A 23,042-nucleotide genomic window follows, 5' to 3' on the forward strand; every position below is an offset into this window, starting at 1 on the left:
GTCTATGCGTATGGTACGCCGTACCTTCTGCGTGCACTCGACGCAGAAGTATAAATTGGCCTTTACTGTTAGACCAAGATATTTGAAATTGTCTCAACCCCCTCCCCCCTTAACGCCATCAGAAGGGCCATTTGGGATTTCTAAGGACAAAAGAATGGCTGGCTGGCCAAATGCTTTTCACACCTTTGGTACAATGGGAGCAGTTTCGTCTGATTGGTTACTTTCAAACGTCTCACGGTTTGGTCTGATTGGTCAGTTTTAAAAGAGTCATATTTGAGTTTGGTGACATCAGGGAAGAGGATAAAAGAGGATTTCAACTGTAGCTCGGCCTCTTTGGATTCTCCGCTTTCTCCAGAGAGAGCTGTTCTTTAGCTCTCTCTTTCTTTCTTTCTTTCTTTCTTTCTTTCTTTCTTTCTTTCTTTCTTTCTTTCTTTCTTTCTTTCTTTCTTTCTTTCTTTCTTTCTTTCTCTCCTCTCTCTCTCTCTCACAGGTAACATTCTAGGCATAGGCCTACTGAGTATAATTAAGGGTTTAAGTTTACATCTATTTGAAACTATTTTAAGTGTAACCATAATTAGAATTTGTGTTTCCTTTTAAAAGAGATTTCTGTCTATTATGTAATTGACATTTTACATTTACTTGATTGTTAATAAATTGTTACATTTTTGATCCTTTCTGAATTAATCTGTAATTATTAACTATCTCCAATACGGAACGGTATATTTGCAACAAAGGGTTAAAACGGAAACAGCTGAAACACTGAACGCGTGTGCGGCCTTCACCGCGGTTCGCTACCGATCTTTGGAGCGAATTCATGCGGTCTTACAGTTATATTAAGCCGTACAAGTCTTAACACCATGGGATCCATTTAAGAAGCTGTATTACCTTTTTCCTCTGTGTAACACGTTTTTTTGTGTCTTTTCAATGGACATCAATGGGCACCAACACATCATGTACTTAAATTACATTTAAATTTATAAATTTGACATTGTTATCCAAAGCATTTTTTTCAATTCATGCGTTCACTAGGAATTAAACCCATTATCTCAGCATTGCTAGACTAACCATACCCATATTCCACCTAAATGGCAGCAACATGAACACAAGTACACCTACCATTTTTCCAGAGGTGGTAAGTAATGAAGTAAAAATACTTTGTTACATTACTTAAGTATTTTTTTCGGGGATCAGGGGCCTGTTTCAGAAAGGAGGTTCAACCAACTCTGAGTTTAAACCTGAACTCTGAGTTGACTTACTCTGAGATGGGAAACTCTGAGTTTTGGGTTTCAGAACAGCTGAATTGAGTTGGTTCAATCAACTCTGAGTAGACTGACTCTGAGTTAAGCTCATGCACTCCAACTATGAAAAGCCACGATCAATGGAGCTCCGAAATTATGATTCACCATGGCAACAGCACCCAAAAAAAAGACGTTTGCATACTTCCGGGTCAATATGTAAGTTTAATTCTTAATTATTTTAATTAAGTTTAATTTTCATGGTATCCAAAAGGCAAACAAAGAATGTGGCAGCAGCTAAAAAAATTAATTAAAAAAACATAATTCAATCAGGGAAAGCTTTAAGCATAAAATGTTCATGGGTGTAGGTTTAATGACTTTACAAACATTTGACACATTAAATAAATATCATTCAGTGTCCAATGTGCAGCAGCTTTTCCCACATAGACCCTTTTCACAGACTGTGATGACGTGTTTTAATGGTCATCAATATCGTAAATCCTGCAACGTTTTTTTTATTTATTTTTTATGTATGTACATTTATAACACTTATACTTTGTATTATATTACTTTTGCATCAAATTACAAAAATCAAGTTACCGCTGCTGAGTGTTTCTAATACAGCGTCTATGGGAGTGATAGTTAAAATTAACATCTTTCTCTCTTTTCACTGCAGTTATCAATCTCACTTTAATTTTTCCATCTTTTTAAAATCATTATTGTGGAGTTTTTCTTTTGCTATTTGAGCAAATGGAGACACAAAAATATATATTTAATGTATTCTCTCATTCACCGCTATAAGAGTTAACCCAACTATGACAACGTCAGCTTCGGAAACCCAGAAATGTGAAAAGGGTCTATGCTCTTTTCACATAATGAAATGTTCTCTGATCCCACCTGTTACATTTATTAATCAGGGTAATGACATTATTGACTTCTACTTAGGCCAGCCAAACACCAGCACCACTGACAGATGAAGAGGAGATGGAGGAAGAATATTAACACCCAACAGGAAAAAGAATAAAGTATTTGTAGGAAATAAAGATGACTATAAAAAATGTAAATAAATGTATTTAACAGCTGTGGTGGTGGTTATGCCATATATCTCGTACTACCATCTGGCAGCATCCTTCCATTCCATACAGTAATCCGTTTTCAGAAAGTGTGATGATGGGAATATGAGTGTCATCAATGCGTCCAACCACTGGATATCCTAAAGGAAATTCGAATTATTAGGTTACTTCTAGAGGATTATCAAGTGAACGTCAGGATCCTTCCTGTATAAAAGGACATGCCATTTTTGTCACTTTGACAGTGTCCTCATGATGAAAATATGAGCAATGAATGTTCCTGCAAAGAATGCCTTTCTTACTTTTTATTTTTGTCAAGTGGCAGATAATTTAATTTGTTTTAAGTAAACTTTGCTTACTTTAGATTTAGATTAAATGTATATATTTTTTTATATTTATACTTGAAATACGACCAAAATACTCCGTAAGAAAAGCATTTGTGGCGTTTGAATGAATGAATAAACTATTTAAACACTGTTGGTGCTTTAAAAAGGGGGAGGAGAACGAAAGAAACTCTGGGTTTACCAAAGAAAACCTGCTCCTGACCAGGTTAGGTTCACAAAGTTACCCTGGTAACTGACTCTGAGTATAAGTTACCTCTCCTTCAGAAACGGGCTTGGCTTACCCTGCTTTCTCGGGTTTGACATACCTCCCATTCTGAAACATAAAACCCAGAGTTTCCCTTATTTCAGGGTTAACATACTCAGAGTTTTCACTTAACCTCCTTTCTGAAACGGGCCCCTGTACTTTACTTGAGTATGTTTTATTTGCATCTACTTTCACTCTTACTCCACTACAATATTAAAGACAAAGTTTACTTTACTCCAATACATTTCCCCATGCCTGCTCCAAGTATTTATTACACTTGCTTTACAAACCAACAAAAAAATGTGGGTACAGGAGAGAATTAAGCTAGTAAGCTGGTTCTCCCCGCATACTGTCAATCGGTCATGGATGATCCAGTCGGGGCTAGACTTGGAAAAGCTGACTAGGTTTGCCACACTAACGTTAGCTCAGTGTTTCCCAAACTTTTTTCTTTCGCGGCACACTATGAAAGCATCTGTAACACTTTACAATACGTGTGCACTACTATGCATTAATTCATGCTTAACTAATGCACAGATGATCATGAGTTAATGTGTGACTCATGAAGAACTAACCCATTTATTAATGATTACTGCATCAGCAACTAATGAACATTATATATGATTAATATGTTAAGTAATACATGAATTTCTATTAATTAAATATGACAATGTTATTAATTCCCTAATAACATATTATATTAACTAATAAATGTAAATTAATCTGTTAATTATCACAATGGGTCAAATCCATGTATTTCAACATCCAGTTGTCTGCTTTAATTAATCATTAGATAACGATTTGCAAAGGTTTCATTATGTCATGACTTCACTTTTTGAGGCACATCACTATTAACTAATTGTTAAGTAATATGTCATTGTGGTTATGGCTTTTGAATTAATTTTAAATTAGTTAATAGTATCTTCCACATCTTCTTTTTGATGCAGCTAATGTTATGGAGCATGTCTATTTTAAGTTCAACCCCCCTATACTGTGTGAAGGTGCATCATTGTCTCTTATGATTGCAAATCTAACAAATTCTTAATTGCAGTACCTAATCTTATAATTTGTTCAATTAAAGCATTGCATATCACTCCCAAAACAATTGATCTGCTTAATTATTGATATTTACAGTTCATTTGAATATTTACTTTTTACTTTCGGTACTTGAGTACGTTTTAAATTGGATACTTTTGTACTTTTACTCAAGTGATGTTTAAATGGAGGACTTTCTACTTTTACTGGAGTCATTTTTTATTTAGGTATATATACTTTTACTCGAGTATAACTTTTGAGTACTTTTACCATCCCTGCATTTTTTACATAAGTATATATTAGTTATAAAACACCTAATATAAAGTGAGACATCTAATATCAGTAGTAGGGAGATGCGGCTGTGGTCAGATGATAGGAGCAAGTCAGGTGCAGTATAATCGCAACAATTTGCACTGGAAAGTAATGTAAAAGGTAAAGGGCCCTATCTTGCACCCAGCGCAATTGACTTTGTACACCGACGCATGTGTCATTCCTATTTTGCACCCGCGCAAAGCGCACTTTTCCCTCCACAGAAGCACGTCGCTAAACTAGTGAATGAACTTGCGCTACCTGGGCGGTTCAGCGCAAAAAAGGAGGCGTGTTCCAGGCGCAAACAATCCCTGGTGCTATTTTGCTGTTCCATTAAACAATTGCGCCACTGACCAGAAAAAAACGTTGTGGCGTTGTTCATTATGCTATTTTAAGGGCGCATGCTTGACCATAATGTATAGCGTGCACAACGCGCATACACTTTGCTCATGTAATCTACACAGATGCAACAGTTATTTTTGCAAATCATAAATTGTTACACTAAAAAATATTAACACATGAGATGACGGAAATCATTGTGGTGTGCCACGAAGATGTGAAAAAATAGGCATAAATCTAGCTTACAAATTATTCAGGCTAATTGTAGTCTAATAATTAAGGAGACCTGTTTGCCCAATAGTGGCAACTTCTGGCAAGACATATATGTAGGCTATATAAGGACATCTAACAAATTGGTTTGTCCGTCAAGAACCAGGGAAAAAAATTGGTGAGGGTGGACGCAGCGATGTCCTCTGCTGGCGTCAGGTCCTGAGTAGAGGCAGATCCACCTCCCGTTACACGGCGTGCCTGATTGATGCTGGCAAGCTTGGACTTTCCCCGTCTTCTGATGTCATTGTAGCGCTTGCGGCACTGGTGCGACGTCCTGGGGATGCCAGCTGATGAAACAATTGTGGCTATTTCCTCCCACGACTGTTTAACCGACGCTATTTTGGGTGGGTTTCTCCCATCCCCATACAACACAACTTCTCTGTCTTTCACTGCTCTTACAAGCACATCAGTCTCCTCGGCTGTGAACCGCTCCTGGCGTGCGCCTGGTAAATACGCCATAATAATAGCAATCCATAATGGAACTTGCGCACCTGCTTTTACAGGGAATGTTGGATGACGCTCTGATTGGTTTATTCACGTTACGCCCAAACCACACCTATGAATAATGAAGCTACTTCAGACCAACCCATTTTAGATTTGCGCCGGGCGCAAGAGCCATTTATCCCGCCGGGAAAATAGCAACAGCGCCGAGACCCGCCCACAAAGTTACTTGCGCTTCGCGCTTTGACACTTGCGTTTCAGATCGTTAAAATAGGGCCCAAAGTGTTTTAGTAGAGGAATGGAGAGTGATTACAATCGTAGATATACAAACTCTCTCTCTCTCTCTCTCTCTCTCTCTCTCTCTCTCTCTCTCTCTCTCTCTCTCTCTCTCTCTCTCTCTCTCTCTCTCTCTCTCTCTCTCTCTCTCTCTCTCTCTCTCTCTCTCTCCATATAGCATATATATAGTGTGTGTGTGTGTCGTCCCTCCCCCATTGAAGTATCATGATTGAATATATTAATACCAATGCTTGATAATTGCCTCCATATTCAAATTCATTGGTCAAAAGGTGGGGGAGCCTTGAATGTCAAGTCTCAGGCATATAGCAGCGCAAAGCCGCAAACTCATTCATGCGTCCGTCTGGGAATGCATGTTTCTTATGTAATTTTCTTTTATGCTGCTATGGTTTCTCTTGTGCAACCCTCTCCCATTATAGAGTCGTGTCAGGGTAGATTAGTGTCTATCGAGGGTTTTTCATCATAAACTAGTGAAACACTCTGAATTTCACTATATTCTATCTCTATGTCACTCTGATGATAGATGTGATGTGTTGTTAAAGTGCAAATTTGATTGTCCGAGGCCATGTCCAGTTAAACTGTTGCTAATGTGAATTTAAAAAAAAAATCTCTTTAGTAATGTAATATATTTCTTGTGTTTGCATTCACAGTAATGACTTCAGTAAGATGGTTGCAGAAGAGTACCTCACATTCTTTGAGTTTACAGACCAAACATTGGACCAATCGCTCAGGTACTTCTCATGTCATTTTGTGAGTGTGATGTGTGGCTATGATGTGTGATTGTCTGCATGCTTCATTGTTCTATTCAGTGGCTTTTATTTAATACATATTTCCGTGTTAGGACTGCTGGGTGGTATAACATATACCATGCTTCTAGTGTAGACAGCCTTGTAAGGGTAGTGATTTAGTTTTGATGCATTGTGTCCGCTGTAACTGAAGATTATTTACAGTTGCCAAGCAGCGTTTCAACTTAAAAACTAAACAGTGTGACCGTATGACTGCATAGTGTACTTAAATGTTTACAGTAGGGATGTCAAATTCTCATGATCAATCGTCGTTTAAATTAACGATCAATGAATCAATTAAACGTTAGCCTTAATACTGCAATATACAGCAGTGGCTTATAGTCAACAGCATGACAGGGCATGCAAATGCTGCTCAATATTCCTCACCAAATGAATGAGAAGGGTTTTTAATCTAAATAAAGGGCTAGTAGGATTGTAAAATGTGTCAATGTGATGGATCATTTAATTAAATGACTTCTGATTTAATAATCAAATAGGCTAGAACGACTAACATAATGTGTCACCAATGCCACCTCAGATCTGTTACTCAGAATGTGTGGACACGCTCTTCTTGGAACAAGTCAGCAGTCTTCCCCATGATTGTGTAGCCTACAGAACTAGAATGACGCTGCTTTCCAATTCGCATACTATCCGTACTAAATAGTATTCGAAAAAAGAATTAGTATGTCCCAAATTGTATGTTGAAAATAGTATTCCAAAGATTCCCGGATGGTCTACTATTTCCGGTCATAATTCAAAGTGCAAATCGATGCGCACTCTAACGGCTGATATTGCCCACAACCCATTGCGAGATGGACGAGGATTCGATAAAAACTACAAACGCGGATAAAAAGTGTTAAAAAACTACAAACATGACGGTTACGCGAGTCTGACTGTTAAGTAGAGAGGATTAGATAAAGGGGTTTGAGTGAGCAATTATCAGTATTTAACCTGACGAAAATATATTTATTCAATGTTAGCCACATTATATATCACCTGCAGCAGCATTGTAAACTTTTGTAATGATACGTTTGGCCATTAACCCCTTAAGCCCTGAAGGTATTTTTAGAGTTTTTTTGTCTGAGTGACATATACAACTTTAAAGACTCATAACTCCAAAACTATAGTAAGGAGAGTCAAATGGTTAGCAAACATTTTATATTTTTGGAAAATATAAATTTTATTATATTTGGACAATATATTGCTGAGAAACTGCTGATAAAAGGCAATTTTTAAAAATATTTTTTAAATAATTTTACAAATATTTCTTATTTAACATTCAATAACTCAGGAAAGAAATAGGTCAGCACAAAAAAATCTTTTTTGGTGATGTTCCCCTATATGTGGTCTGAATCTGGATAAAATGTTGTGGTGATTGCATAAAGTAATCAAAAGTTACAGCATTTAGAACAAAAGTAGCCTTTTTGTTCAGTCTTTGACACCCTGAACAAATTTAGAAAACTGTTGTTTTCTGAGTGACATATACACATTTAATGACTCATAACTCCAAAACTATAGCAAGGAGAGCAAAATGGTAGGTATCATTTGTTAGAACACTTTATATTTTTAGAAAATATACATTTTATTATATTTGGACAATATATTGCTGAGAAACTGCTGATAAAAGGCAATTTTTAAAAATATTTTTTAAATAATTGTACAAATATTTCTTATTTAACATTCAATAACTCAGGAAGGAAATAGGGCAGCAGAAAACATCTTTTTTGGTGATGTTCCCCTATATGTGTTCTAAATCTGGATCAAATTTTGTGGCGATATCATAAAGTAATCAAAAGTTACAGCATTTAGAACAAAGGTAGCCTTTTTGTTCAGTCCTTGACATTTACAAAACTGTTGTTTTCTGAGTGAAATACACAAATTTAAAGACCCATAACTCAAACTATAGCAAGGAGAGTCAAAAAGTATGTATTTGTTAAAACACTTTTAATATTTTTATAAAATATTAATTATTACATTTGGACAATCTAATGCTGAGAAACTGCTGATAAAAGACATATTATTACAATATTATGTATATTATATTATATTATATATATTATAAAATAACACATGATGGTTATCATTTTTTAAAGCTTAGAATCTTTTCAATGCATCTATCCTTTTTGATAAATTCATAACGAACGCGGAGTTATGCATCTAAACCGGAGTGTACCGCCCGCGGGCGCCCCCTAGCTGCTATATAAAACATAAATAACCATATTCTTCAAAACTGCACTGATCAACACAGCATCTGTGAGGAATATCTCGTGATCGGCGCAATGGATTATGTTGATTTTGGACTCATTTCAATCGGGAGCATCAACTGTAAGTACTGATGTGACTCCTGTCAGGCTATACTGTGTAATAATGCCATGACCGATAATTTATGATCCGACTGACGGATTATGGTGTTCTTGGTCTCTTTTTAATCATGCGAATATGTTGTAAATAAGGATGTGCCATTTCAACGATCAGAGAACGTTTCACGAAGTTACAAACATAAACGCGACGTTAGTGCAACAATAGCTTATTTAGCGTATGTGCGCCTGTTAGGTTTTTAATGTGTAATAATGCCATGAGCGATAATTTATGATCCGACTGACGGATTATGGTGTTCTTGGTCTCTTTTTAATCATGCGAATATGTTGTAAATAAGGATGTGCCATTTTCAACGATCAGAGAACGTTTCACGAAGTTACAAACATAAACGCGACGTTAGTGCAACAATAGCTTATTTAGCGTATGTGCGCCTGTTAGGTTTTTAATGTGTAATAATGCCATGAGCGATAATCTATGATCCGACTGACGGATTATGGTGTCCTTGCTCTCTTTTTAATCGTGAGAATCTGCTGTAAATATGGATGTGCCATTTTCAACGACCAGAGAACTTTTCACGAAATTACAAACATAAACGCGACGTTAGTGCAACAATAGCTTATTTAGCGTATGTGCGCCTGTTAGGTTTTTAATGTGTAATAATGCCATGAGCGATAATTTATGATCCGACTGACGGATTATGGTGTTCTTGGTCTCTTTTTAATCATGCGAATATGTTGTAAATAAGGATGTGCCATTTTCAACGATCAGAGAACGTTTCACGAAGTTACAAACATAAACGCGACGTTAGTGCAACAATAGCTTATTTAGCGTATGTGCGCCTGTTAGGTTTTTAATGTGTAATAATGCCATGAGCGATAATCTATGATCCGACTGACGGATTATGGTGTCCTTGCTCTCTTTTTAATCGTGAGAATCTGCTGTAAATATGGATGTGCCATTTTCAACGACCAGAGAACTTTTCACGAAATTACAAACATAAACGCGACGTTAGTGCAACAATAGTTTATTTAGAGTATGTGCGGCTGTTAGGTTTTAATGTGTTCTAATTCCATAAGGGATCATTTATGATTCGACTGTCCTTTGTCTCTTTTTAATCGTTAGAATCTGCTGTAAATAACGATGTGTCAAGTTTAACAGTCGGAGAATGTTTCATGAAGTTACAAGCATAAACGCGACTTTAGCACAACAATAGCATATTTAGCCTATTTGCGCCTATGAGGTTATAATTCCATGAGTACTAACTTTGGATGAGAGTGACGGATTAATGTGTTCTTGGTCTCTTTTTAATCGTGTGAATCTGCATTTTTAACGATCGGAGCTTGTTTCATGAAGTTATCAGCAAAAACGCCAAGTCTAAGCAACTGTTATTTTTGTACTCCGCTCATGTGCTTCTGTGCTGAGAATCTGCTGTAAATATTGATGTGCCATTTTCCATGTTTCATGAAGTTACAAGTGAAAGACGCCACGTGAATGCTGCATCAGTATATTATTTACATATGGGTCTTGCAGGACTTAACTTACAAAAACTCGCTAAAAGTTTAGTCAAAGCCCAAAACAATTAGGCTTGTTGTATTCTGCTCCATGAGACCTTTCAAATGACTTGACACATGATTATCTGAGCTGTATGATGTGATTGACACATTGCAGAACATAATAACCCCCCCCCCCCCCCCCCCATAGATTATGATTTTTTTTCTTCATTTTATCATCATATAACTCATCACTACTTTGGAGATACTCATAATGGCTACATTCATTGTAAAGTTTAGACTCTACGCTTTCAAATGACCCCTTTTTTGTGTTGATCAATGCAGTAGTTTTGAAAAATATGATTTTTAATTACTTTTTTCACAGCTAGGTGGCGCCCGCGGGCGGTACACTCCATTTTAGATGAATAACTCAGCACTCGTTTAGAGTATCCCAACATGGATAGATGCATTGAAAAGCTGAGATTCTAATATCAAATGATACTTACCTTGTGACTCTCCTTGTTATAGTTTCGGAGTTATGAGTATTTACATTTATGTATGCCACTCAGAAAACAAAACCTCTTTAAAAATGCCTTCAAGTCTTAAAGGGTTATTTAAATTTCCAGCAAAAATTCAAAATAATGATATATACTGTTGCTGTTATATAACGTTTTTCATACTGCACAGTGAGATTTATAGAATATAGGTTTAAAAGTTGTGAAAGGAATATGTGGTCTTTTTGCTGCAATCCTCTTTGCTGTTTGAAAGGCTCTATTTTTTTTATAATTATAGAGAAAAGTAACGCTTAAATTCTGTTTTGCTGTATCTTAATTGAATAAACACTTTTAACAATCAAGACCATCTAGGCAACAAAAAAATGATGAACATTATTATGTTGTTTAAATGAGTCTAAGCATGAATGACGTGTGTCTATTATACATTTTCTGCTGTGATTGTCTCTACAAACAAGAGGCATCATGTTCATGTGTCTTGTGATGGCCATGTTATATTGCTATTTTTCTGTTGCAGATGTTTTCTGAAAGCTTTCTCACTAATGGGCGAGACTCAGGAGAGGGAACGTGTGTTAATTCATTTCTCGAATCGGTACTATCAGTGTAACCCCACCGTCATCACTGCACAAGGTACTGCATGTCAACCTCACGCAACCTTTCTCATTCACTCATTAATTACGAGATTAGTATTTTCCATCCTTAAGAGAATGTGATACAGACTTCCACTTTGTGTTTGGATCCTTTTCACCCAGCTGGGGTTCATTTCACTATATTGACCATGTGACTGTACATTATCCTGCTTATTGTATGGCTACTTACCAAAGAATACATAAATGGATAATCTATATTGATATGAGTTGAAATTAATAATGCAAGAATAGGAGAGGGTTATATACCAGTTCAAATGTTAATGAAGAGTTCAGATGCAAAAACCTCTAAAAGCCACTTTGGTCAAAAATGAGATAACGATACTGAGTGAATGCTCTCCGCATATAGTATACGTTCATAAAATACTTTCACTTCAAACCCACTAAATCCCAGCCTCAGCCCATTCAGAAAGTACCGGTTCTTAGGTATAAACCTATACATAGAAGACTGACAAAAATGCTTATTTTAAAGAAAAACGTCAGACGGACTTGAAGTCTTCAGATATTGATAAAGCTGTTTCATGTCAATGTTCATTGATAAAAAAAATCTAAATGTAACAAATTTGTGGTAATTTCAACAATTGCATTTCCATGTATATTATGATATATATTGTTATCGACCGAAATTTTAAGAATAGCATGATACATATTTATTTGGTAACACTTTATTTTAGGGTTCAATTCTCACTATTAACTATTTGCTTATTAGCATGCATATTACTAGGATATTGGCTGTTTATTAGTATTTATAAAGAACGTATTAATCCCTTATTCTACATCCCTTAATCCTACATAATATCCAAATTTATATAGTTTATTTAATAAGTGTGACCATATATTTTTTTCTTTTTTGTGAGAGAAGAAAGAGAGTGTGGAGTAATACAAAAGACATAAATCTGGCACAGCTAATGCTGTCTGAAATGTGAAAGTTGCCTGAGGACTACTTTAGTGTTTACTGCCTTGGCATATAGAACTTGCTCCATATGAAATATTGTGGTATTGCACAACATTAGTTATCTTTTCGATCAGTTTAAATCCTCTCTTCAACATAAATCATGATTGTGTCTAATCGCTCATTCAGTATTACAGTGTTGCCTTTCTTCCATAGCAACCATCTTAGTAACAGCTATGACCAGTATATGGGTAAAAAGCTAAACCATCTCCTTGTTGCTAAGACTGTTGCCATGGAAGTGATGTTAGATTTTTTCCTGATGCAGAGATGAATGTGTGTGTGATATCAGAAGTTATGATGTTCTCTGTTTGACCTGTATGTGAGTGTGTTCATAATGTTTCATTGATATTTGCAGATGGAGTTCATTGCCTTACCTGTGCGCTAATGCTGCTCAACACTGACCTTCATGGCCATGTAAGTGACTTCTGACCCTCTGGTAGAGTTGCTCGTATTAGCAGCTAAATGAGAAATGACAGTTTGTTCCCTATTTGCCACAAGCACATGAAATCAGATGTCGTTTGACTTTATCAGAGCCTGTTATCAGCAAATTTAAAAATCCCGCTGGAGGAGGATATGTCTGGATCAAACTTATTCCAAAATCAAAAGACAAAATAAGGATGTCTGATTGTTTTGTGTTTAAATTTTTTGTGATTTATTTAAATGTGGATATTATATGTGATCAAATATTAAACCTATTCAATCTGCAGCTGGTTTTAACCACAGGAAGTAAACAAAAAATAAATGATTCAGATGTGCTGTCAATAACTACAGTGAAGAAAGTTTCACACCCCCCACTATTTCCTAAGTGAAAAGTGTGGTGCATTCTGGGTTCTCTAAGAATAGCTCCTCTCATTGGTCTCCATGGAGTTTGATCATGTGTCTTGGAACTTTAAACAGGAGTTTGACACATTCAGTACAACGCATGTGCCATGGAGACGTAGAGATTTCATGCCCACGCCACAGCACTTCTCTAGACGCTTTCATTTCAAACATTGTTTAGTTTCATGTCATGTGGGTGAATACAGCTGAAAGTTGCGCAGCCATGGATCTTTTCAGAAATGTATGCCAGACACCCACACACAGATGCATGGCTGCGTATGTGGAGGGAAGCGTTATGCATATCCCACAGGTTATATGGAGACAGAGCAGGTGCAGATGAGGGAATCTCCTCAAAGCCTGTCCAGGGCCCATTTCACCTCAAAAAGACAAAATTTGAAAGATTAAAGAAGACATTTGTGCTATACGTTAAGAAAACAACTTATTTTGTGGAACCATTTTAAGCTTTTTGTCATAACAGTGTGAACAACACAAACCACATGGAATTTAAATGTGGTTATAGTAGCAGTGTCACGCAGAGTAAGAGGGAGAGAATTCCAGAGTTTCGGAGCCACAGCACTGAATGATCTACCACCCATAGTAGAAAGACGGAAACGAGGTACAGTAAGTAGTCTTAAGTCAGATGACCGGAGAGAACTAGGAGGAGAATAACAATGTAGAAGTTCAGATAAATAATGGGGAACAAGTTCATGAAGACATTTAAAAGTTAACAAAAGAATTTTATACTGGATGCGGACTTGATTGATGACTCTGGCAGAAGAATTTTGTACATATTGTAGTCTAGTGATTGTTCTAGCGGGCAGCCCAATAAGAAGTGAATTAGAGGAATAACAGTGTAGAAGTTCAGATAAATAATGGGGAGCAAGTCCATGAAGACATTTAAAAGTTAACAATATAATTTATACTGGATGCGGACTTGATTGATGACTCTGGCAGCAGAATTTTGTACATATTGTAGTCTAGTGATTGTTCTAGCAGGCAGCCCAATAAGAAGTGAATTACAGTAGTCGAGACGTGAGGTTATTAAAGCATTGATTAGAGTTTCGGTATCTTTAGTGTTGAGAGCAGGTTGCAGTCGGGCAATGTTACGAAGGTGGTAGAATGCAGTCTTGGTAATAGAACTTGAGCTTGAAATGTAAGTGAAGAGTCAAATGTTACATCCAGATTTTTAACAGTGTGAGATGGAAATAATGTGGCCCTATCAATAGGTAGACTCAATTCAGACTTTTTCAAATGGATGGTGGAAAACAGTAACCTCAGTTTTATCGTTATGAATTTTCTATGTAACCAGATTTTAATGTCAGCAATTAAAATGTCAGTATTCAAAGAGTCCAGGGGGGAGCAGAGACGGAACGCGCTGATATGTAAATTTGCGAGTCATCAGCATAACAATGATAGCGGAGACCATGGCTACGGATAATGTGACCTAGAGGTAACAGATACATATTAAACAGAAGTGGTCCAAGAACAGAGCCTTGAGGAACACCCTGAGAGAGAGATCACAGAGAAGACTTGAAGTTATGAATAGTAATAAAAAATTGTCTATCGGTGAGATGTGATATGAACCAAGATGAAGCACTGCCCATGATGCCGATAGCTGATAGCTGAGAGGTAAGTATATGATGAGATAGTGTCAAAGGCAGCTGTTAAGTCAAGTATGATGAGAACAGTAAGATAACCAGAATCAGCAGACATTAGCAGGTCATTAGTAATTTTTACCAACGCTGTTTCAGTGCTGTGTCCTGACCAAAAGCCCGATTGAAAGGGATCAGGAAGATTGTTAGCAGAGAGATGAGCTTGTAGCTGAGAGGCAACTACTTTTTCAAGCAGCTTTGCAATGAAAAGAAGATTAGAAATAGGTCTGAAATTATTCATAACTGAAGAATTCAGCCCAGGTTTCTTTAAAATAGGAGTGACCACAGCTGTTTTTAATAATAGTGGGACAGACCCAGAAGAAAAAGAACAGTTGATTCGATGAGCAATAGGAGATGAGATTACAGATACGCAGTTTTTAAGAAGTTAGGTTGGCGCTGGATCTAACTGACAAGTAGATGAGCTAGTTTGAGCAATTTGGTCCTTAACAGACGATGGACTGGTGGGAGTAAAGCTAGAGAGGGTGTATTTTATGGGCTGAGGTAAGGACCAGTTAGAGGAGACTTCTGATAAGTTTGATGAACATGTTTTATCTTATTTACAATTATTTAGATAAGAGTAAGAGATTCGCATTGATTATAACCAAAGACTATAGATAAAAGGGACTTTGTTATAATGGGAGTTTTGGCGAGGGTCAGTCACTGATAAACTTGTGCTGTTTGATTGACAGTACCAGCGGCTGTAAAGGGAACGTTCTTTGATCGCTTTCTATATATAATTTAATCACAGTGTAGAAACAATGTGAAGTTGACCATTTAGTCACTGGTTTGATTTACTGACACATAGACAAAGAACCTCTGACTGTAGATGAATCATTACATATCAGAAATCACTGGTTACAGTCACAGGTCAGGCATTAGAATTAACATGGTGACCTACATGTTGCATTGCTGTCGAGTCCCTAACGTAAAAGTCTGTTTGCAAAGCCTGCGCTGAAATTGTGACTGAATTACCAAAGAGTCCAAAGTGAGATGTACCGAATACAAATAAATAATGCTTAACTGAGACATTCACAATGTTGAAAAATAAATAACTACATTCCTAGCATTAGATCCTATGGAAGGTAATGTTATTTTAGTGGAGTAATCCTGCTTCTTTCCTCTCTCCTCGTCATCTCACTAACACAGCAGTGGGCAGGGCCAAAGTTGCAAATTTGAAGTAGGCATTGATTTTCTTCTGCAGAGGTGGTCTTTCACCTAAAGATAGGCACATTCCACAATTTGCTGGTAGTTGTTAAGTTTAGGTATTGGGTAGGATTAAGGGATGTAGAATATGGTTGTTCGTTGGGCTTGGTTTCAATAAAAGCTGTATTTGGATTAACAATTAAGTTTTCAGTTCTGTTTTCAAAAGTTCTGTATGTATTATGATGACCTCTTATATGTCAAAAGTTCAGTTCATGACCCTTTTAATTTTTCTTTTGCTAGTTTTTGCATGCATATTTTTAAAGTAAATTACACATATGGAATTAAGTAAAATCTACTTAACTAAGTTAAAGGGTTAGTTCACCCAAAAATTAAAAGTCTGTCATTAATTACTTGCTCTCATGTTGTTCCAAACTCGAAAGACCCTTTCATCTTCGGAACTCAAGTTAAGATATTTTTGATGAAATCCGAGAACTTTCTGACCCTCCATAGACAGCAATTTAATTAACACTTTCAAGGCCCAGAAAGGTAGTAAAAACATAGTTAAAATAGTCCATGCGACGTAATTCATAATTTTATGAAGCGACGAGAATACTTTTTTTGCGCAAAAAATAACAACTTTATTCAAAAGTTTCAGACTCTTACGCTGTTGATGTAGTGGAAACAGTGCAGCACTTCCAGGACGCAAAGCCATTGGCCGAAGCTGTTCACGTGAGCACCATGATGCATGCGCATGAGTCGTTCTGCTGTAGAATTAGGAAGCACTGCATTGTTTCCACTGTCAACAGCGTGAGAGTCTGACACAGGCTAGAAGAAATTGTTGAATAAAGTAGTTATTTTTGTTTGTTTTTTGCACACACAAAAAAAAAAAAAAAAAAAAAAAAATATATATATATATATATATATAATATATATATATACTCGTCGCATGGACTATTTTAAAGATGTTTTTACTTTGGCTGTACTAACCCTTTAAGTAAAATGAACAAAGAAAATAAGTAATGTTAACATGGCTAGTTAAAGTTTGTTGAGTAACTTTGCAATACTGTTTTTTACTTAATCAATATAACACTGAATTAAGCCATGCTTTTAAAGTGTATTCTTTGCTAAGAACATCAGAAGTAAATAATACTTAAGTAAGTAGATAACATATAGACAACATATCTACATAATAGAAGTAATGTGGTACCCACCGAACACAGAGACCTCAATACTTGGTACAATACACAATAACGGTAACATTTGTTGGATCATTTTTGAGTAATGTAATTTTGAGTAGAAAACTCCAATTTCTCAAAACAGCAAGTTACTAGACCTAACAACAAAAACAATGATAAAACAGTGTGAATACAGCTGCAAAACAGTGAAAAATGCAACCTTAATTTTTCATGCCATAATGGGAACATCAGTATCAGTAAGTTGATTAGGTTTAACATAATTTTATAACGTTGATATTTATGCGTTTATTTCTACAATATAGAATTTACTTAAATTCTTGCCTGAACTAACTTTCTACTCAGGTAGAAATTACATTTTTGTTTTCTGTAGTATTTACTTCACCACAGAATTAACATATGTTCAGAGAAAGCAGTTATTTTCAATTATAATAATATTTAAATTGTAATAATATTTCACAATATTCTTAATGTATTTCTTGATCACATAAATGCAGTCTTGATGAACAGAGGAGAAGCGGCAGTGTACATCAATACAGGAAAACAAAACGGCACTTATCAAACCATATCATGTACATTTATTTTTATTAGGGCATTGTTTGTGACAGTAAAATTAACTGCATTTGCCCTTAATGCAATTTCATTATACTTACTGTAAAACATAATGGAAATAATTTTTTTAGTAGCATAAATTGCATTCAATATATCAAATGCTAACATGATTCATTCCGAATGAAATAAAATATGAAAAAATCCTTTCTTGGATTACAGTAATGAGAATTTTATATATATATATATATATATATATATATATATATATATATATATATATATATATATATATATATATATATATATATATATATATATATATATATATATATATATATATATATATATATATATATATATATATATATATATACTTTTTTGTGTGGGGGTAGGGGGGTGAACACACATTTGCCTTGTATTTATGAGTATGATATCTGGTTACTGAGCAAGACTCAAATGTTTCTTTTAACAATGATTTATTGTCCTTGCAAAATAGCGACTTTGCTGACTTTGTGATCTGTGTGCATTGCAGATCCATGTCAAATCATACAAAAAGAGAAACATTGCTGGTAAACTGATGGATGACGCAAAGCTATATCATCATTTCGCAATGAAACTGCAGTGCGAGATCTTGTGGAATCGTGTATTTGGAAGCAGATTGTGTCTCTCTTTGATTTCTTGTGCCAGTCTGAACACTTGTCAGTGCCATCCACCTACAAACTCGGCTGGTGCTGGCAGGAACAGTAAAGTCAGTGGAACAAACACCGTCTGCGCTTTATTTTAGAATGCAAGCGCCTGCTCCTTCAGTCTTTCTCGTGACATTATAAAAGCAGCAATCTGATGCTGTGAAGGAGAAATGAAGGTTTAGACAGAGTAATTGTAGACTGTGCCTAATAGCAGCAGTCCGTGCGTGTGCTTACTGTAGGTGCTTGTATAAAACTTAAAGCTCACTGTAAATCGTGAATTATATTGCAGATCTTGTGGCGGGCTTCAGCAGGTTACAGTATTATTCATATGGTGAGATGCAGCTCTTGCTATCTTGGCTTTGGTCGTCATTGCAGCAGTTTTAGAACTGTGAACCGCTCTGCTGTGACATTTTCTCTGTTTGTTTCTGCATGATCTTTCACACCTACCTTGTTTGGTCCAGATTTTCTGACTTTTCAGTTTGGTCCAAATCAAAATTCGATCCGGACCAAACAGACAAAATTTGATCCGACGAAAAGAGGTAGTCTCGGTCCGGATCAAACTGAACAAAGGTTCGGTTCGTTTCTAGTGTGAAAGCATTTTCTGTATGGTTTGGACTTTCAGACCATTTACAGGAAATTCTTGTTTATGTTTAAATATTATAATGTTATTTTTAATTTTCATCTAGGCTATATTGATTATGAAAAGTGAAAAGATGTGCAATATGTCAGAAGACAGAAGGTCAGAAATGATTTTGACGACTTCATTAAGTTTTGTTTTGTAGAAAGCCTTTCTTTAAAGTGAATTTCGTTTAGTGCGCTCGCATAATTGCAATGTGAAACCAAACCAAAACTAACTAAACGTATAAAATGTATCAAAACATGAACTTTGGTTCGGACCATGGTGCGGACTTTCAGATGTGAAAACGCCCTAGGAAAACCTGTGCTGTGTGAATGGAACCGAACTGGACATCTAGCCTAGTTGTCCCACATAGAAGCAAAGAGTGGTCCAACCCATATTAAACCCTATGGATTAAGAATGGGATGTCATTAAAGTTCATGTGAATGTAAAGGCAGACGTCCCAAAACTTTTGGCAATTTGGCAGTTTTAGATCCAGTCTCTGTTCTCCACCAGATCTTCTCTTGTCAATTTTGTGTTCTACGCGTGACTCAAATGCTCAGCTCTCCGCTTCTGTCAGTTAATGAAGATTTGATCGATGAACTCACAACTCGATTAGACTCTTGTCTTATCAAAAGTGAAAAGACTTTTCAGTTTTATGGACGTCGCCATCTTGTATATTACTTTGGTCACTGTCACTATATGGTTACTGGTAAGAGAATACAGGCTTGACTTCCGTTGCACTTTCATACAGGTAGTTTTCGAGACGCTGCTGTAAGTTACTGTGTGAAAGGGACATTTCGAGTTTTCGGTTGTCAGTTGTCAATCCCAAAAACATAGATACTTTTTCATTGGATAGTTAATGCTCTAACAAAATGCAAACTGTTTTAGTGATTCAATTAATGGTTACATTTTATTATTAAATGTTTTATTTGAAAACATTTACATTTCTTTTTATGTACACAAACTGTAAAAAAGATAGCTCAGAGTAAATGTTCATGGGCTATCAGTAATGAGTCATTAGTGAGTGATTATGCACTACAGTTAAATATTATGTTATTAATTTGATCAGTTACGGGTGTTGTAGTTGATATTCATAATCCTGTACATTTAGTTAAAGACATCGCCTCCTCCAGAATTTAATCAACTGCATCTGTCTGTGAATTGTTGCATGTGCTTGGTATTATGTGATGTCAGACATATTAATTTATAAATAATAATTTGCTTTGCATCCATCAAGTTACACATGTAAAGAGAAAGCAATCAAATAATGCATTTAAATGCATTTGCAAAGTCATTTATTGGATTATCCAAAAAGAGGTGTTAATAAATACACACTACCTTTCAAAAGTTTGGGGATCTATATTTTTCTCTTAATGTTTTTGAAAGAAGACTCTTCCATTCACCAAGTCTGCATTTATTTAATCAAAAATACAGTAAAAACAGTAATATTGTGAAATATTACAGTTTAAATGATCTGTTTTCTATGTGAATATATCCGCCTGTTAAGTCGTGACGTAAGGAATGCCGTTTCTGAGTCCAAGCCTCAACTTGTTTCACTTGAGAATGCCATCGACGACCGTTTATGAGCGCTATTTATTCATATTAAACATCAAACATTTTAAAAAGTTAAATATTTTAAATACTTACAGTCTACACAACAGTCTCTGTGCTCACAGCGTCGCAGACATTAATATTTTAACGATTTATAGAAGATGAATCACTGTTTGGCCATCTGGAATTTTGGTATGGAGATAAAGGTGATGATTCTATATATTTTTTTTTAGTATTACACCACATTGTGTGTGTGTATATTAGCACTGTTTGTTGTTTTTCTTGTGGTATGAAAGAGAGCGTTTGGACCCGGAAGCGCTGCCGCGTGACGTCAGACTTAACAACCGGATAGTAAACTGTAATTTATTCCTGTGATCAAAGCTGCATTTTCAGCGTCATTACTCCAGTCTTCAGTGTCAGTTGATCCTTCAGAAATCATTCTGATATGATGATTTGATGATCAAGAAACATTTCTGATTATTATCAATGTTGAAAACTGCTGATTTTTGTGGAAACCTAAATTTTTCAGGATTCTTTGATGAATAGAAAGTTCAAAAGAATAGCAGTTATTTGAAATAGAAATAGTTAATAATATATGTTGTTAGGGCTGGGTATCGTTCAACATTTTTCGATACCGATACCTTGACTTCGATACCGGCTCCTGAACGATACTTTTTTCGATACCAATTTTACCAATATTATTTTTCTGTTTTAACAAGATTACATGATCTACATTATCACAATGAACATTGTGGTGATGTGCAGTGTATATTATGAGAAAATTAAACTGTTTTTTGACCTTTGATGCATGTAAACCTGTTGTTGGAGACCTCTAAAGCTAAATTAGGAAACTTTAAAATAGCATAATAGGGGCACTTTAATTGTTTATTAATAAACTAGTGTTTTCTGAGTCCATGTCGGCTGCAAAGATGAAGTTGACAATGCTGACTTGTCATCTCCACAGTGGTGAACGTGCGCGCACGCGCCTACAGAGAGAAATGCACCTTTCATTTGGATTTATTACATAATCAAATATTTGTTTTCAAATTGGTTCATTTAAAAGACATTTCAAACTTTATATAGGCCTATTTCTCATGTCTGTGAGGCAAGTAGACTATATGCTCAGTTTCGGTTCTTTTACGTGACACGCTGCAGTTCTTCTTGCAGTCAAATATTGAGCAACTTTCTGATCTTAAGTTTAAGTTATTCCACGCACTGTCAAGTGCTTCAGATTTGTTGTGTTGTCGGTCTTGGCAGCAATTATCTTTTCGCAAATATTGCATTGCGCACTGTTGGCATTGAGCCTGGTTAAATGTAACCACACTTTTGATCTTTTCCACATCTTTTACATCTATGTGGGTTGGGACGCTTACCCCCTATTTACACTGCACACGTCCGCGGTGTATCACAGCTCCGGCAAGGTTTTGTTCCATCCTCCTGATATAAACAGAAGCATTGACTAGAGTGGCCACAATCAGCTCCGGTGGCCGTATCGAAGTCGTAATGCGCCGCAGACGGGGTTACACACTACAGCCTCAGGTGCGAGCTGCGTCTCTGGCCGTAACTGGCGTAAACTAGTGTTTTTGCACCACAGCCAATCATGCTGCATGCTTATTGGCTCACTGAGGTTGACGAGATTAACCCCTTAGGTATCGAAATTTGGTATCGAAACGACAAGACCTTTTATGATACTCGATAGTATCGAGGCAATTCAATCAGTGCCGAACTCGATACCCAGCCCTATATGTTATTGTTATTGTCACTTTGATCAGTTTAATAGATTCTTACTGAATAATTACGTTGAACTTCCAGCAGAGACAACTATATAGTGATAAATAATGTGATATAAGATCCCACCCCAGCAGTGAATATGGCTATTTTTAACGCCAGGTTCTGTTCAGTCTGTAAATCTGATGAGAAAGCAGGACTGACTGATTTACAGCCATTGCTAGGATGTCAGAATGAATTCATTAGAGATCTGCTCCTCTGCTGCTGTCAGCTTTGTCAGGTCGCGTTGGGCTCACAGGGTTAAATCAGGGAGATGCAGTGCCATCCTGTCCCATTAACAGCCCAATAAATGTTTCTCATGCCCCACAGAATATTGGGAAGAAGATGACGTGCCAGGAATTCATCAATAACCTGGACGGACTCAATGGAGGACAAGATTTCCCCCGGGAGCTACTAAAGGTAAGACTCAAACAAATCTCCCAGCATTCCTCAGTGAGATCACGTGTGAAAGTATACATTACATTAAAAACTGGCGTGATGGATACAGAAAGCTCAAAATGGAAATCAGCTGCTCCAGGTCTGTGGAGCCCGGTGATATTCTATAACACACAATGCCATCTTTTCATAAGAACATCTGATCCTTACTAATCAATCGCCATCAACCTGATGTTTGTACACCTGATACAAGTTTAGGACAAAAGCGCTCTTGACTTGGATTCATTAGTAATGGATGCTGTTATTGGAGACAGGTATTGGGGGCCTGAACTAATGCAGCAGAATCCTGACAATGGTTAAAAGTGAAAACTAAAATAAAAA

General features: G+C 36.3%; 1 protein-coding gene across 9 annotated transcripts in view; it reads left to right on the forward strand.

The window, feature by feature from the left end:
• The window catches only part of psd3l (pleckstrin and Sec7 domain containing 3, like), a 151,272-nt gene that overhangs the window by 66,881 nt on the left and 61,349 nt on the right, over positions 1-23,042 (forward strand). For all 9 annotated transcript variants that reach the window (XM_079805352.1, XM_079805354.1, XM_079805355.1 and 6 more), the window contains 4 exons: positions 6,229-6,309; positions 11,202-11,314; positions 12,639-12,697; positions 22,596-22,685. In XM_079805352.1, the coding sequence (XP_079661478.1) occupies positions 6,229-6,309; positions 11,202-11,314; positions 12,639-12,697; positions 22,596-22,685 (343 nt within the window). The remainder of the gene's footprint in view (positions 1-6,228; positions 6,310-11,201; positions 11,315-12,638; positions 12,698-22,595; positions 22,686-23,042) is intronic.

This window comes from Gobio gobio, assembly GCF_949357685.1.
Source record: "Gobio gobio genome assembly, chromosome: 22".
In the NCBI taxonomy this organism is placed as follows: Eukaryota; Metazoa; Chordata; class Actinopteri; order Cypriniformes; family Gobionidae; genus Gobio; species Gobio gobio.